The 18,924-nt window shown below is 44.6% G+C and overlaps 1 protein-coding gene across 1 annotated transcript in view; it reads left to right on the top strand.

Moving 5' to 3' along the window:
• LOC106807435 (transmembrane protein 132E-like) overlaps positions 1-18,924 on the top strand; it is a 37,714-nt gene that overhangs the window by 3,836 nt on the left and 14,954 nt on the right. Inside the window, exons 2-4 of the mRNA XM_014809758.1 lie at positions 454-582; positions 839-1,007; positions 2,100-2,291. Coding sequence (XP_014665244.1) covers positions 454-582; positions 839-1,007; positions 2,100-2,291 — 490 coding nt within the window. The remainder of the gene's footprint in view (positions 1-453; positions 583-838; positions 1,008-2,099; positions 2,292-18,924) is intronic.

The raw sequence follows: 18,924 nt of genomic DNA, 5'->3' as shown, positions 1-18,924 counted from the left end.
GCTCTCTTTCTCTCTCTCTCTCTCTCTCGCTGTCTCTCTCTCTCTCTCTCTCTCTCTGTCTCTCTTCTCTCTCTCTCTCTCTCTGTCTGTTTGTCAGTCTGTCTTTCTTTCTCTCTGTCTCTCTCTCTCTCTTTCTGTCGCGCGCGCTCTTTCTCTCTCTCTTAATCTTTTTCTATCCCTATCTCTATCTCTATATTTCTCCCGTTCTCTCTTCTCTTTGTTTCTCCCGTTCTCTCTGTTTTTTTTCTGTCTCTCACTCTCCTTATCTCTCTACATACATAGTGGAAGTACTGGAAGGAGAGATAAGGAAGTTTCTTACGAGTTATACCATACATCCCCATCACCTCCCTTAAAGTTACTCACACATAACCGCTCTCTACATCGTGGGTTACGATGTGCTACACACAATCTCACGACCTCCCCTTTAGTTACGCTGTGTCTACATTGTTTCAGGAGAGATACTGTGGGATACGACGTTTTCGAAGACAACAGTAACGTTCTGGCTGCCGGAACCGACGCCGATGATGACGATACCTCATGTCACCTGCGCTATCAGCAGTCTACGTACAGCGTCTACGCCAGGTACGCACGCACGCACGCACGCGCGCGCGCACACACGGTCGCACGCACGCACGCACGCCCGCACGCCCGCACGCCCGCACGCACGCACGCACGCTCACGTACACGCGTGGCTCGCGTCTTCACGCGTAGGTGTGTGTGCTCACGCGTTGGCTCGTGTGTTCATACATAGGTTCGCATGTTCACGTGTAGATTCGTGTGGTTGTTCATACATAGGTTCGTATGTTTGTTCATACTAGGTTCTTGTGTTTACTCTTAGGTTTGTAGCAAAGGATGATAGTGAGAAGAACATCTACCTGCTGGGTAGGAAGACACAGTTCCTCGTCACGCACCTGGTGAAGGACCTCCTGCGTGTGTCCGACAGCCGCATTGCCGCGCTGCGAGATGGATACGTCGAGGGACAGAGTCAGGGACGCACCGAGATACAGGTGCGCTGTCACCTTACCTGTGTCACCTGCCTGTCACCAATCTGTCACCTGCCTGCCACCCACCTGTCACACACCCGTCCCCTACCTGTCACCAATCCGTCACCAACATATTACCAACCTGTGACCTTCCCGTCACCTACCCATCACCTGCCTGCAAATCACTTGTCACCCACCTGCCACCCACCTGCCACCCACCTATCACCCACTTGATACTCGCCCTTCACCTGCCTGTTACCTATCCCTCACTCACCTATCACCCACCTATCACCCCCCTGCCACCCACCCTTCACCTTCCTGTTACCTATCCCTCACCCACCTATCACCCCCTGTCACCCCCCTGCCACCCACCCTTCACCTGTCTGTTACCCATGCCTCACCCACCTATCACCCACCTGTCACCCTCCTATCAGCCACCCGTCTGTCACCCGCCCTTCACGCCCTTTTTAAATTCAAGAGAAAATCTGACACTCACACAAAACAATATAAAAATTATTCTAATAGCCATCGATATTTTATGTGGCCGTGATATGTTGTCTCACGGATATGTTATTGTGCTAGTGATATTCTATCTACAAACGATATTTCGCACGCCGAGTTTTTTCAGAAATATGTCACGTGCCATTAATATTTCGCATCCCAACGATAGTTCGTGTGCCAGAGATATTTCATGTACCAGTGATATTCCATGCAGTATTTTGGTGGTTATGATATTCTATGTAGGTACTAGTAATATTTTATGCGGTATTTCGTGTGTTTGTGATATTTTATGTTCTAGTAATATTTCGAGTGACAGCAATATTTTTTGTAAAAGCGATATGTTGTGTGGCAGCAATATTTTTTGTAACAGCGATATTTTATGCGTTATTGCATGTACCAGCGCTGTTTTCTGTACCGGCAATATGTTATGTACGAGCGTTATGTTATGTGCCAGCGATACCTATATGCGATATTTCGTGCGGCATATTATATGTTCGAATATATAGCAGCGATATTATATGTGCCAGCGGTATTTTCCCTATTTTTCGCGACGTATTTCCTGCGCCAGCGTCGTCCCCTTGCCGCGTGTCTCAATCATCCCGATCATCCCCGCAGGTTCTCAGCCCCCTGACGGGTCGCGTCATCGGCGCGCGCGAGCTGCGCGTCGGCAACGACAAGGTCGCCGTCGCCTCGCTGAGGGTCAAGGTCATCTCGGGCATCCTGCTGACCCTGTACCCGGACCACGACGTCAAGGACACGTACGTGGCACGCAGTGCTGTGCAGAGCACTCTAACGAGCAAGTACCAGGTAGGCACTGTTTATAAATTACACACTCAATACTATATGTAAGTACCGGCATTGTGTGAAACTAAGGTATTGTATAGAATGTCTAGCATTTTTGGGCAAAGTATGAAATAAGCTTATTTCATTCATGTTACCTAGGGATTTTAATAGAATGCCTAGGTATTCTATAGAATGTCTAGCATTTTTTGGCAAAGTATAATATAATAGACAACGGGGGTTGGACACTTTATTAACGAATTGGAAACTGTGAAACCTAAACTAATTAAACATATAATAGACAGCGTCACAGCAGAGATGAGAACATTTTATTAGCGAACTGGTATCTGAAACCTAAACTAAATAAAAAATATTCGGATGAACATTGCATCATTTTAGTCTTCTATTTATTGCAGCAGTCTGAACTTGAGTGACATTTTGAATTGGATAGTATATTGCGATTTTTAACCAGCAAGTAGCAGGAATTGTGATAGTAGGTGAAGGTTACGCACTCATACTATATGTACACTGCTGCAATACCAGCAAGTAGTAGGTATATAGTCACTCAACCGTAGGGCGCGACAAACCCGCTTGCCCGCTTGCCCGGGGCAACCAACCGCTTGCCCGCTTGCCCGGGGCAACCAAAATTCGCCCCCGGGCAAGTGGCTTGAAATTGCACTTGCCCGCTCGGGCAAGCAAGTTTTTTTTTATTGAATGTCTAGACAAGACATAATGATATTTTTCTGTTTCCATCTGTCCTTTGCATTGTTTTGCACAGACACAACATCGCGCTGCCTTGCTGCAACAAGATTTGAATGAAAAAAACACAGCGCGAATGAAACAATCGGTGCATACAGTGATGTACGCAACATGCACACAGCAACATGTAAACCCGGCCCCCAGGCCAGGCATATGGTCGTTACGTGATCAGCCCCTCTACTGCAACCTGTGAACGAGGATTTTCTTTGCTGAAGTACACAAAAACAGATACACTGTATACTGTGCTGTCAGTCTATTCATAGATATGTTGTATATATCTATGGTCTATTATATCTGCTTGCATGCGCCGCTATATTCTCTGCGCTTATATTCTCTACGATCCAGCCCCAAATAAACATGAACATATTTTATTAATTTATTGTGAGTGTGGTGGGTTTTTGATAATAAACTGACACTTAAAAAATAAAAAAATGTAAACAAACTGCGTGCTGTGTTCCAACATAACATGAATATATTTTGTATACAAACTCGTATCAGCTGTTCAACTTTCTACCGTTGCGTAACTTTCTACCGTGAAATGCTGGATGTTGACTAGTTGGACCTTCATTTACGTTATTTACCATTTAAATTCATGTTAGAAAAAAATCTTATGTATTTCTTTATGTTTTTCGGTCAAGTGACTTTTGCCTCCGGGCAACCAGTTTAAGAATTTTTTTTGTACCACCCTGGGCTCCGGCGCGGGGGCGGGCGCCGCCCGGGGCGCCTAAGTGATAGTAGGCAATGGTTGCACACTTATGCGATATGCACTGCTACCGCACATGTATGTTAACAGTTAGGTGCCCCGTTCCTTATGTAAAATATACTATTATATATATATATATATATTAGGTTAGTTACCCAAACCCTAACCCCAAACCCAATCTAAACTCTAAACATAACTCTAACCCCAACCCTGAAATTATCTATAACCCTAACACTAACCCCAACCCCAACCCTCACACTAAGCATGACCCTAACACCAACACTAACCCTAATTCCAACCCTAACACTAATCCTAACACTAAGCATGTCCCTAACACTAACACTAACCCTAATTCCAACACTAACACTACCCCTAACCCTGACCCTAGTCCTATTTAAACTTTAATACCAACCCGACCACTAACGGCAAATCGACAGCATTCTCATTACCGCTACTCGTGATGAGTCACTCCCCTCAGAAATTAATCAACGCCCCACAGGCAGATTCTCTCGCTCTTCCCCGAAAACATGATTCACTAATAAACGATGAGGCACGCGTCTAGAGTATTGTGCGTGTGATTGGTATATAGCGTGTAAAACATATTACACCGTGTTCCATCATCAATTAGCATGATGTAGCTGCTGGCGTTAGACAGACTCATGCAACGAGGAAATACACTGTGAAATCAATGTTTAATTGAATGTATTCTGTGACGATTTATTTTGCTAATATCCATCCATCAAAGCATTGTAAACAAATTCCTCGAACATGTTTCTGTAATGATGTGACACTGTTTTAAATAAATAAAATAACATAATAGTGATAATACAGTTATATGCATTGTGATTATCTAGAAATATTAATCATAATAAATAGTTATACTATTAGTAATGGTAAAAATGCGTCGTCACTAATATCTTTATGATGTTTTAATTGGTGATGATTGCAAGACGAATTTTTCGTAATAGTAATATTGTATCCTCGAGCTGTCTGGTCTGCATGTCGTGAATGATGGGCGAAATGTGTTCAGCGCCACTTGTGCCCGGTGACCGGTCCAGCAGCGGTTACACTACGATTGGCGGTGTCGTAGCCGCCGATCATGCGGCAGCGGCGGTAACGGCAGCGGCTGTCACGTGGCGTTAATCAATTACATGTCGACAATTTATTCTAATTTCGTTCCCATTTCTCGCCTAACATCGTAGCTGCTGTTGTTGTTGTCGCTTGTCGGCGAATAATATACTTGAATTGCTAACCCGCGGCGTAACATGACAGCGGGATGTTTGTCTGACTGTGTGTGTGTGTGTGTGTGTGTGTGTGTGTGTGTGCGTGCGTGCGTGCGTGCGTGTGTGTGTGTGTGTGTGTGTGTGTGTGTGTGTGTGTGTACGTGCGTGCATGCGTGCGTGCGCGTGCGTGTGTGTGTGCGTGGGTGCGCGCGTGTGTGTGTGCGCGCGAATATGTGTGTGTGCGTGCAAATGTGTGTGTGCGTGCGAATGTGTGTGCATGCGTGCGTGCGTGTGCATGCGAAAGTGTGTGTGTCTGCGTGCGTGCGTACGTGTGCGTGTGCGTGTGACAACGTTTGTGCGTAATATAGTGGTCATGATAGCTAGGTGCTAGGTTGATACGTTGACCGGAGATACGTCGCTGTGTGATCCACAATACACTTTCTCTCATCCCTCTCCTCCCCCTCCCTCTCTCTCGCTCTCACACTTCCATTCTCTATCTCCTCTTACCCTATTCTCATCTCCCCCTTATCCCCATATCCCTCCCCACTCCCCCTCGCCTCTCCTCCTTCACCCCTCACTCCCTCGCTCACTCGCTCACCCCTCGCTCCCTCACCCCTCACTCCCTCACTCCTTCACCTCTCCTCCTTCGCCCTTCACGCCTTCACTAACTCCCATGTAATTAGGAGCTGTTAGCATCATGGTTTTATCAACGGTTCAACACATCCCTGCATTCTTTATTCATCCGAATGACTCACACAACACCGCGCTGTTAGAAAGGGAAGACTGGGAGAGGGGGAAGGGGCGAGAGGACATGTTGGCGTAGAAGAGGAGATGGGAAGAGGTAAGAAATGGAGGGAAGGAGAAGAAAAAGAGATAGGGTGGAAAAGAAGCGAAACTGAGAGAGTAAAGGGAAAGCGAAGGGGAGGGTGAGATGGGGGCGAGGTGAGTGGCGAGTGAGATTCAGCGGCGCGTGAGAGAATGAGAGGGAGGAGGGAGGAGGGAGGAGGGGTGGAGAGAATAAAGAACAGGGGAACGGGAGAGTTGGCTATCGTGTGATATAATATTTAGACGGTACGTCACGCTGCTATTATTGCTTCACGCTGATTGCTCTCTCTCTCTCTCAAACGCTCGCGAGCGCTCGCTCGCGCAGTGCCGTTCAGAAGGCGAGCGCTCGCGAGCGCTCGCGAGCGTTCGGTCTCCTGAACACGCCTCGGGTCTTTGTACCTATCTGGGCGTCCATACCCGCATGTACGCGCGCGTGCGTGTGCGCGTACTCTGTTGCGAGAGCGCATGTACCTGCAATGCCACTATTTGGGAACTTTTGAAGTTTTGCAGCAGCAGCAAGAATTATCGGTCGGCAAAGGTCAGGTAAAACAGCTAGGCGGTATCGACATGACTCATTCACGCTGGCAGCGCACTATCACCGGTAGCGCGCTACCTTCCTTCCCCATACACACTTTCAGAATGGTAACTGTCCGTAATCGTCTGTGTCTATGTTTAAGATTATTTACGTGTAGCATATAATATAATATTGCATGCACGGTTCGCGCTCGATCGCCTTCCGTGGTCATTCAATAAACGAATTCACACAAATCTCACACATTACCATGATCGAGCATCATGCCCATTGTTAAAGGAGGTAGGTTTGGCACTTATTTGCTCTCAGGCACTCTCCGTCCAACGTTGACAGGTGCTGCGAGTACATCGAAATACCAGCGCGGGCGGATATATGCGGCAACACGTGGTATCATCATCTGCACGCAAAACGCGCGAAAGCCATGTCAACCACAGGTGGACAAAAGTCGAGACCAAACTCCGAGTTCCTGAGAGCACTTAAATGCCAAACCCTTATAATCTGCACATCTAACTATATTTAATCTTCCCGGCACGGATTATAGGGATAGCTCGTTTATTATAGTAACGAGACAGGTCAAGTAAGGTGAAGCGGCCAATTAGCTAGTGCACTCGTTTGAGCGTAAGCTGAGTATCTGCGAAACCGCAGAATCAAGTGGATGCAGTTTGGCTTCATAGCTTTGCTTGTGTTGCTGTTAACGACACTGCGTGCGACAAGCCAACACTAAATTACGTCCAACCGCCACTTGTTCATACTGGTAATTAACCCAGTTATTTAGCGTTGGAACACTTCATGGACGAAAAGGCACGTTTGCACGTTCACATGAACCAATTCACAATTATAAATATGGTTACTGTTGTGCATGCATTGTATGGCATGAGTGCAGCTGCATGTGCTTTAAGTGCTGCACGTATTGAAACTGTGACAACCATACTACGAATTATTACGTTTCTGCACGTTAAATTATTGAACAGCGCATTTATAGATGTGCGAACTCCATTGATATGTTATGTCATTCGTTTCCATGACAAAATGCCATTTCACAAATTACCAGATCTTTATAAACGTGAACACCCGTTATGCAAATATATAACTATGAATTGATGTTTTATCTATACCTATTATATTTGTGTTAAAAAGCATACGTGGTGCTTACATTTAAGATTGTAAGGTCGTCGCGTAATTCAGGTGAACGTGGCATGATGCGAAAACGCACGATCCCATTTAATATTGCTCTAACCTTTCACAATATCTATTTTATTTTACTCTATTTATCTAAATAGATCATGATGTATATAGTCATAATCGCGTGCGTATTATACAGATGAAACGTGAAGTAAGCGCCTAACGTTTAGAGTGTTTAGAATGTAATGACAAATTTTTATACTTAGAATTCAAGCTTTGATAGCCTGCAAGGTCTGAGCGCAGAGAAAACCTATCTCCACTTATCGCTCGCATATATTACGCCTTACATGAATAACGCCGCCATTCTGCATGACTCTTACGTAGGCGGCGCTGCCGTTCTGACTCGGCTCGTCGACGGACTGAGCGTGGAGTTAGCGACATTTCTGATCACGATCGTCATCGGTAGTTACACGTTCATCGGTGGACTCGGCGCCACGTTCTACGTGTCATACTTCAATACGGCCATAATATTCATTATCATCATCACATTCGCATTGAAGGTGTTCCACGACCCACAGAATGACAGCAATTACTTGGGTAAGCCGACCGCGTCGGGGGAATGTATCAGTCGCTCTCTGTGAATCTGAATGGTACGCAACGCCGAGGAACGTAATTGAAAGTGTGATTGAGCGATTCCGGTTACATACCGCCACTCTCGTGCAACGGTTGTCACGTCCTCGTCATGCGGAAATTGTGGTCTTTGTCATATAAATGTCATCGCGTCTAAATACATGATATGATTGTCACCGCTGCTATATAAGAACTGTCATATCAATTAGAGTAATGAGGCTCGTGTCGTACATAGTGGCCAGGTTCGTGATCTTTGGCGCGTGTAAGATGTACCATTAGATAGCACGATTAATAGACAGACGTGAATAACGTATGACAGAAACAAGATGTAACGTACAACAATTAGCTATTAATCTTTTACCGAGTAATACACACATATTATAATCCCTCTATAGGGGCATTGCGCGTACACAGGTCGTAATCTAAACAATAAGCACAGCACAATATACACTGTACAATAAACCGTATCAAAGTAGTTTACGAGTCTTAGAGTAGTTTACACACACAAATCAAGGTAGTTTACGCACAAATACAATACGACAAGGCAACGCTAACCAATACTCACATCTGGCGAAGACGACTCTGCGACTCTGCCTTTCTGTTCTAAAGTGGGCCTTTTTATATAATTCTCGCCGAACCACGGGACTTAAGTGTATAACGTGTAAGCTACGACTATCACGCCACCATTTTGAGCGTATCTGCTATTTATGATTAATTTAGCAAGACGTGCAACATATCATGTAAACAGATCTATGGAAATATATTGAACTACCTGCAAGCACATGTACAGCTGTATGTAGCGGTAATTGGAGGACGTTAGAATGGTACACAGCGATGTAGCAACGCGCTCAACAACGCGTACAAATATTCATGCGTCTCTCAACGAATACTATCAAGAATTTTGATATAACCGGTGCTATTAAAAGCCTTGTACTGTTAAACGCGCATCTAATGGTGTCAGTAGCCATCTCGTTCAACGTTGCAACAAATCAGTATCGCTGTAGGTTCACCGGCAAAAGTGTACGAGCTGTTGGTGTGTCGCGAAGGCCCACCTGGCAATAAAGACAGGAGTCTCCTCACGATTCTAAGCAAGGACGGGCTGATGTTTGGAATCATAAACTTGGTTGGTGAGTAGCATTTTTATCACCTGGCCATGGTCTAACAATTACCGTACATGATACGTCTGCTAACGAATTACTTGACGCTGTGTCAAGTTTCAGTTTCAGGCTACGTCCCGAATTTTCTATGGTGTATATTATAGGAATATTATATCTAATATATATATACTAACCTATACTATACTATACTTATACCTAACTTACTAGGAATATTACCGATGTAGCTTTGAAGGTGTAGATGTTCTTTGGTTCGAACACCGGCCTACACCTTGCCGCCAAAAACATTAATGTTCGTGCTCTCAGGCTCCAATTTTTTTTCACAAACGGTAATGCAGGCAGGCAAGGCTGTACTTTTTTATCTCCTCCACTATTCTACCAGAAAACTGGTTTGAGATCTACACATGTATCTATTAATTCAGTTCACTTTTTTCCTCTTGGCATTTTTTTGGAACCACTCTTCTGCGGATTTTCCGGAATTTGAATGCGGTTTTTTGGTGTCGCGGGGGGGGCGAGAGTTAATAAAGATATATATTATAGACGTAGAACACCGAACAATTAATTTTTTGGCTTTATCGGTGAGATGTAAGGGCTTCTGGCGTTCAGAGTGGGGTTGCTGGTAATATATTATCATATCAGTAGCAATAAGGTCGCTATCAGGCTGTTGTCGTTGTTAAAATGGCTAGATAGAGGCAACCCTCGTTCAACTATCTGCTAAATGTCTTGTTATGTCGGCCGTTTGCAACACCACACCACAGTTACCCGGCTAGAAAGGAGTACACGATTTATGCGTGCCAAAAAGGAACAGAGTTTTACTGGTAAGCAGCGAATATATTATGAGTGCAGATTAAATTTTCTCCAGCCAATTTATAAGATCTTCCGTTCTAATCTTCGCACTCGCGATACCTCGACGAAGTGAGACCAACTCGAACGACCCGGTTCTATCATTTCGCCAGTTTTCCCCATTACGCCATTCGCCATTAACACATTTCGCAAAGTTTTCCCATTTCGCCATTCTCTCTCACCTTCGCCATTATTCCCATTACGCCAGCTTTCTCACTTTCGCGCATTACTCCCACTTCGCCAGTTCCACTTTCGCCAATCATTTTATGTTGCTTCCACCCCCTGCACGAAATTTGACTCCCTTCCATTCTTAACAAAAAAGAGTCATTTCTCAGTCCGTTCAGGGTTTAGGGTTAGGGTGCCCTGTACATGATCCATTATGTTTTTAATATGCCTACAATTTTCGCCTTCTTGTTCTTCAAATAAATAGTTGACTCCTCCATATCTAAAGATTCCGTTATATCATTATTCCATACCCACGCATGGCGCGTATCCTTTTAATCCCACCTCCGTGAACAGTGGGCCGTTGTCGCCAGGGAGATCTTAGCAACGAAATGGTCGTAATGTCGGACCAACTGGACGTCCGAAACGCTGAAACTCTGGCGAAATTGGTGATAACTGTGCGAAGTGCCTTGGAGAACTTCGCCGACAATTGGTGACAACCTCTCGCGACTCTGAGAGAATCGGATCTTTCGAAACTCGGAAAGGCGATAGAATCGGAGAAAGTTACGGCGAAATGCAATGCAGTCGAAATGGGAATAAAACCTATAAAGCCGCGTATTTTATAGACTGGTCGCGGCTCGCACGTTTTTAGTGTAACGCGAATGGTTACTGTCGAGCGCGGACCAGTTCTACGTATTTTATCGGCAGTTGGTTTGCATTGCATTGTTTATTCGTACTGTTTGCTTGATTGTTTAAAGCAGCTCGCAGCTCGCAAATACCGTAATTCGGAGCGCGAATCAGCGTGTGAACGCTCGGCCGCGTATTTGTCTCACGATTCGGTATTTCGCAATTACCGTATTTCATAAATGCGAGCTCTCGTGTGAACAAGGCTAATTGTCAGCAGTGTCGTTGACAGCGCTATGACACAATCGGTGTTTACTGGTGTTGCGTTTATACGAAGGGTAGCTAGGAGATTGAAAGTGGTGAGCATTTACCCCATTATAGTTGTGACGGCAATTAAGCGTGGGTGCACTTGCCGAATGAACATAATTGGGTGCTCCGTCAGATTTAAGTAGATCGAACGTCTTGCTAATGGCCCAGTCACACATACACGACGTGTAATTAGCAATTTTGGCCAGTGCGTTGTCTTTCGCTGGTGTGTGCGTCAGCATTCGTTACTCGTTCGTTCGAGCGCGTGCTGGACCAACGCTATGCATTCGTTGTCATTCTCTGTGTGGCGTCGGGATTTTTGTGCATGCACAGTTTGGCCTGTTATGACCAGCTACTTGTTGAACTTCGTAACGAAAACCAGGCAGCCTTCAAGAACTTCATGCGGATGCCCCCGAGATATTTCGACGAGCTGCTAACCAAAATGGTCCGAGGATCACCAAGCAGAATACAATCTACAGAGAGGCCTTCGACCCTGGCATCTTGCCTCTGCGGAGCAAATATCACTCAATGTCTTATGGGTGGAGGGTGCCTCACAACACCATATCCCTGACCTGTTCGTTCGCTGGCTGTTCGTTGAATCGCGGTGCATGCGCGGACCATTCGTTTCCGTACGTAGCAACACGCTGTGCATTTCGTTGGATTTTTTAACATGTGGTGTTAAAAAAATCTGTATACGCTCTGTATGCGCCCTGTATACGCGCAGCGCCCTAGCAACACGCTGTGCATTCGTTGTCAACTCGCTAGCTTCTCCCAAATCCTGACAAAAGTTGGGCGCACAACGACGCACTGATCTTATTTTCCATTCTTTTGATTAATTTTTAATGCGCGGGCGTGTGCGTCGCGTATGTGTGACTGTGCCATTATCTAACAATGTTTGGTTTTTCACTTTATACCTAAGCCTATATTAATTAGTGCGCTGAAAACGTCCACCCAATTATGTTCATTCGCAAGTGCACCCACGCTTAATTGCCGTCACACTATAATGGGTAAATGCTCACCACTTTCAATCTCCTAGCTACTCTTCGTAAAAACGCAACAACGTGAACACAGATTGTGTTCATAGCGCTGTCACGGCACTGCTGACAATTAGCCTCGTTCACACGAGAGCCGCATTTATGAAATACGGTATTTGCGAAATACCGAATCTGAGACAAATACGCGGCGGAGCGTTCACACGCTGATTCGCGCTTCCAGAAATACTGTATTTGCGAGCTGCGAGCTGCTTTAAACAATCAAGCGAACAATGCGAAATAAACAAGCAATGCGCACCAACTGCCGATAAAATACGTAGACTGGTCCGCGCCTCGACAGTTCCACTCGCGTTACACTGGAACTGTCAGCGCAGACCAGTCATATAAAATACGCGGCTTCAGAAATCCGGTATTTAGCGTTCACACGAGAAATGCGCGGTCCAAGAGATCCGGTATTTCTCAAGCACGGCAAATTATTTGGGGTCTGGGAAGCCGCGTATTTACATCAAATACCGGATCTATTTACCGTATCTGTTAAGATACCGGATCTGTTACCGGATCTGTAGCCGAATCTGTTACCGGATCTGATACCGGATCTGATACCGGATCTGATACCGGATCTGATACCGGATCTGTTACCGGATCTGTTACCGGATCAAATACCGGATCTGTTAAGATACCGTATTTCTTGGACCGCGCATTTTGCTTCGTGTGAACGCTAAATACCGGATTTCTTGCTACGTGTGAACGCGGTTAATGTATAACGAAAGCAGACGTACGTAATCATGGTAACCATAAACGTGATTTGCTCAGAAACCAGTTACCTTAAAACGGTTTGGGTGGTTAATCGTGTAAAAAGGTGGGGCTAGAAGAGATCTTTAATGAAGTCTAAGTGAAACGATAGTTTCAAGAAGTTTGCTCAAAACATCAATTCAAACCACAGAAATAGTGCTAAGCATATGAGACGAAAAATAAGAGGCTGAGTAAGACAAACAGGAACTCATTATAACTAATGAAATATATTCATCAAATACACTATCAACGATGCTATATAGTACGTTAGTAATTTCGCACTCGTGAAAGCAATGAGGTAAATTAGAGATATATATCATCTGCATGTTTGTGGCTAGGTCTACATATAGAAGTGTCATCACGGCCACATAAACACCAAAACCATAATTGGTTTACGTATGGTTCAGTTGACCAATGAAGCTCACAACATGGTTTGGAGGAGGAATTTATGTTCAGAATGCCCCGGCAGATCAGCTTAATGTTCTTCACGTCTGATGACGATAGAATTAATTATGATGATAATAATGGTAATGATAATGATGATGATGATGATGATGATGATGATGATGATGATGATGATGATGGTCTAATTAAACTTCTAAAATTATCCTGTATGTACGAACGTTTAGGCCTCTCTAACAGAAAATGTTGACCAGACAATGGGTCTTCTTTTTCTTCGTCCGTTTCGAATATTTCCTTTGCGTCCACTTTATCTCGGTTATTATTGCATGGTTTTGGCTATATGCAGCAATAACAGGCAATAAGATTGCAGATGATTTAACGGAACAAACCAGCGCGGGGCCTAAAGAAATTAAACGACTGGAAAGCCTAATATAGTGCCGGTTACTATAAATACCGCATCACGAATATCGGCGCTCGTAAAAGGTAATGGCGTGCATCCGACAATTACGTGGGTGTAAAGCTGCGTTTACACTATAGATTTTTGTCAGCAAATCGTCCCGATTTCAAGTGCATTCCAACTTGCCCCCGACTTGACCAAAGTGCATTCCAAGAAATTCGATTGTGTTGGAGTTGGAGTCGGAGTCAAGTCGCCGAGTTGGAGAAATAGAACGTGTTCTATTTCTCCAACTCGGCCCGACTCCGACTCCGACTCCAATACAATCGAATTTCAGCCGATTGTGTTGGAATGCACTTGAAATCGGTACGATTTGCTGACAAAAATCGATAGTGTAAACGCTGCATAAGCCACATGTCCAACATCGAGCTTCTATAGAACATCAAACATCATTTTGCTGTATATAGATGCCGAAGGGACGAACCTCACAAATGTAAGCTGGATACATACATGAGAGCTAGTACAATTAACTACTGCGGTTCACAGGAGCATAGATATCAAAGATACTTCACCATCGTCATCATCATCATCATCATCAGCAGCAGCAGCAGCAGCTGTAGCAGCATTGTCATTATCGTCATCATTGTCGTTGTCGTCGTCATCATTGTCGCTGTCGTCGTCATCATTGTCATTGTCGTCGTCATCATTGTCGTTGTCGTCGTCATCACCGTTATTATACATTTTATTATTTTCGCAGGTAATTTCGGCACTGTGTTCGTAGACCAGTCGTATTGGCAGAGCACTGTTGCCGCAAAGCCTCAACAAGGAGTCTGGGGCTTCATATCTGGTGGTCTCGTTTGGTTCGCTGTGCCATTCGCCTTTGCAACTACGATGGGTCTATCGTATAATGCGCTTTCGACCATTAATAATGGCGAACCACTTCTCAACATTGAGGACGTAAACGCAGGTAGTAGATATAATTAGTTTTGACATTTCCACAATTCTGGGTTTTAAAATATGCCGCCTACGATCTGTTCACACATGTCGTAGTTCACTGATGTCAGTTAGGCCCTATACTACAGACTGCTGCAAAGCTGTACATATAAGGATCACTCGGTTTTAAACCCAGATGTGTGCTTTATCAGCAGATATCCATTGTATAAAAGCTGTTCAACTGTCACTCAAAACGAATACATTCCAAACGTATTTATAAACAGGTATTTATATAGACAGGTTTCCGTTTTATAGCGGTACCCGCTAACACTGACTGAGTTTGACTGCACGCTTTTATCGTTTAACGCAGGCCTGGTGCCACCAGTTGTGGCGCAGATTATAATGGGGAGAGTCGGAGAGACCTTGATTCTCTTCATGCTGATGATGGCTGTCGTGTCCACGGGGTCCGCAGAGGTGATGGCTGTGACGTCGATACTCATCTTCGACGTGATTCAGGTCTACGTGCGGGTACGTGTTTGCTGCTCTATATCGCTTTCCTGCTTGATTTCATACGAACTAAATCGTCATTTGTACGGCTCTCGGTCTAATCAGCGTATGTACGAACAACGCTGGATACTCCACAATAGACATCATTCAAGCGCGGGCACCCAGGTGCAATTCTCAACTACTAATTAATACAACCATATGATACTCTAGTATTGCTCATAAGGTCTATGACCTCCAGGGTACTGCCGGAACGTACCCTGGTAACTATTTGATATGGTTAGGGTTAGGGTTAGGGTTAGGATAAGGGTTAGGGTTAGGGTTAGGGTTAGGGTTAGGGAGTAGGCGTAGACGACTCCCTAGCCTCGTCAGTGAAGTAGGCGAGGTATGCTCCGGCATATTAGATAGCACCAGGGTACGTTCCGGTATACCGGACCGTATCCAGGGTACGTTCCGGCAGTACCCTGAGGGGCATAGACCCTCTCAGCTCTATTATTGTCGTGCTAGCATATCGACGTGTGCTGTAATCAAAGTCTATGGTGCTTTTTACACACTCCACTTCACGTGCCGTATTCTGTAGAGCGAATAATGGCTTCCGCTTTCCGGATACGCAAACGCAGCCCAACGTAACGCAAAATACGTACGCGAAAAGCGCGTGCATATCAAGAGCGTATAAAGAAGGAGCGCGTACAACGGTGAAATGCTGAAACCATGTTGCAGTATTAGTCGAATTAAGAAACTTTGCCCGTTTTATTTTAACGATTCTTGCGGTATTATTAATCAGCTGTCCTACCTTGCTAATATAAAACAAACCGCTTGTCCCTACGATGCTCCTACGCTGAGATAATGAGCGGTGAAAATCTGGTATTTTCGCCGAAAACCAACTCGAGATCACTGTTTACTGCGACCCTCTCTCGCTTTGTGGCCAGTGTATTGCTTTCGTTCGCCGCTGTGTATCGCCATGGTAGCGCTGACTCACGTCAGTACTACAGAGTTTACTATACATCCAGCGTGAGGTGGGCACAGGTGGGGGTCATCACTATGGCAATCAATAACAGACGTCATTCATTCCATTTGTCAATCATTGACGGAAACACGCGAGGTTTCCCGAAGGTATCTCAAAGCGAGAGACAGTCGCAGTAAACAGTGATATCGAGTCGGTTTTCGGCGAAAATACCAGATTTTTACCGCTCATTATCTCAGCGTAGGGGCATCGTAGGGAAATGCGGTTTGTTTTATATTAACAAGGTAGGACAGTTGATCAATAATACTGCAAAGAACTGTCAAAATAAAACGGGGAAAGTTTATTAATTCGACTAATACTGCAACATGGTTTCATCATTTCACCGTTGTACGCTCTCCTTCTTTATACGCTCTTGATTATATCCTATTATTGAATGTATTGATGAGCACAGCTGACCCTCGTCGCACTTATACAGGGAATCTGAGTAGGGACTTAGTAGAGCTGCGGCTAATCTTGAAGATGCAGCGCCTCCGATATTGGCAATTTACCCGTCATTGCACAATGAGCGCTACGTCGATTCCATACTATCAAGAGCTCATAATAGAGATCTCTATAATGAGCTCTTGCTACTATTTAATCGTACTTTCATAATAATAATAATCCATAATAATACTTCCATCATAATCGTACTTCCATACAGTTTAATCTATACTGTCGTTAATTCACTGGCTCTCGTGCTACTCACACACTATCAAGAGCTAATAATACCTAGGTAGTATTAGCTCTTGATACTGATAGTTCACACGGACTATAAAATAGCGTATTTTAGCGCGGCGACATAACCATATCCTGACCATATCAAGAGCGAATAATTAGCAATTATTTGCCGAAGGCGAGGTGAATCTTGTTGAATAATCCCCGAGACGAAGTCGAAGGTTCAAAGATTCACCGAGCATGAGGCGAATAATTGCTAATTAGTATCATCGCCCGAGTGATTATAGGAAATCCTGCGCGCTGATTGGTCGAGACCTAGGTGATTATTTTTCGATAATCACCTATAGGGCTTACATTGTACCATATGCATGTGGGTGCGTACGTGCGAGCGAGCGTACGTACGTTCGTGCATGCGTGTGTTTGTGCGCGCTCCTACACTTGGGCAAAAAATTAATTGTTCGTCTCTCAAGCCAATTTTTTCAAAAGGTAATGAGGCAGGCAGGTGTCTTTTTTATCTCCTCCATATTCTCCAGAAAATGGTGAGATCTACATGTATCTATTAATTCAGTTCACTTTTTGGCCTCTTGGCATTTTTTGAACATTTCGGATTTCCGGAATTTCGAATGCGGTTTTTTGTGTGGGGGGGGGGAAGTAATAAAGATATATATAGACGTAGAAACGAACAATTAATTTTTTGGCTTTACGTGAGATGTTAAGGGCTTCTGGCGTAGAGGGGGTTGCTGGTAATATATTATCATATCAGTGGCAATAAGGTCGCTATAGGCTGTCGTGTAAAATGGCTAGATATGAGGCAACCTCGTTCATATCTGCTAAATGTCTTGTTATGTCGGCCGTTTGCAACCACACAAGTTACCCGGTAGAAAGAGTTACACGATTTATGCGTGCAAAAAGGAACAGATTTACCTGGAAGCACGAATAAATTATGAGTGCAGATAATTTTCCAGCAATTTATAAGTCTCGTTAACTCGACTCGCATACTCGACGAAGTGAGACCGAACCGAAGCGGTGTCTTCCCATTTCGCCAGTTTCCCATTCGCCATTTCGCCATTAACCATTTCGCCAGTTTCCCATTTCGCCATTTTCTCACTTCGCCATTTTCCCATTACGCCAGTTTCTCATTTCGCCATTTTCCCACTTCGCCAGTTTCCCATTTCGCCAATATTTTATGTTGCTTCCACCCCCTGCACGAAATTGATCCTTCCATTCTTAAAAAAAGAGTCATTTCTAGGTCGTTAGGGTTAGGGTTAGGGTGCCTGTACATGATCCATATGTTTTAATATGTACAATTTCGCCTTCTTGTTCTTCAAATAAATAGTTGACTCCATATCTAAAGATTCGTTATAATTTATTCATTACAGAGGCCTACTTTTAATCCACCTCGAACAAGGGGGTTGTCGGGGAGATAGAACGAAATGGCGTAATGGGAAACTGGCGAAACGGGAAACTGGCGAAATGGGAAACTGGCGAAGTGGGAAACTTGCGAAATGGGAAAATGGCGAAGTGAGAAATGGCGAAACGGGAAATGGCGAAATGCAAATGGCGAAGTGGGAAATGGCGAAATGGGAATAAACCTATAAAGCCGCGTATTTTATAGACTGGTCCGCGCTCGACAGTTTTAGTGTAACGCGAATGGTACTGTCGAGCGCGGACCAGTCTACGTATTTTATCGGCAGTTGGTTTGCATTGCATTGTTTATTTCGTACTGTTTGCTTGATTGTTTAAAGCAGCTCGCAGCTCGCAAATACCGTATTTCTGGAGCCGCGAATCAGCGTGTGAACGCTCGGCCGCGTATTTGTCTCAGATTCGGTATTTCGCAAATACCGTATTTCTGGAGCCGCGAATCAGCGTGTGAACGCTCGGCCGCGTATTTGTCTCAGATTCGGTATTTCGCAATTACCGTATTTCATAAATGCGAGCTCTCGTGTGAACAAGGCTAATTGTCAGCAGTGTCGTGACAGCGCTATGAACACAATCGGTGTTTACTGTTGTTGCGTTTATACGAAGGGTAGCTAGGAGATTGAAAGTGGTGAGCATTTACCCATTATAGTGTGACGGCAATTAAGCGTGGGTGCACTTGCCGAATGAACATAATTGGGTGGC

Source organism: Priapulus caudatus, unplaced genomic scaffold (genome assembly GCF_000485595.1).
Source record: "Priapulus caudatus unplaced genomic scaffold, Priapulus_caudatus-5.0.1 Scaffold215, whole genome shotgun sequence".
Taxonomy (NCBI): domain Eukaryota; kingdom Metazoa; phylum Priapulida; class Priapulimorpha; order Priapulimorphida; family Priapulidae; genus Priapulus; species Priapulus caudatus.
Note: the sequence above shows the minus strand (reverse complement) of the source record. Positions and strands in the feature narration are given on the sequence as shown.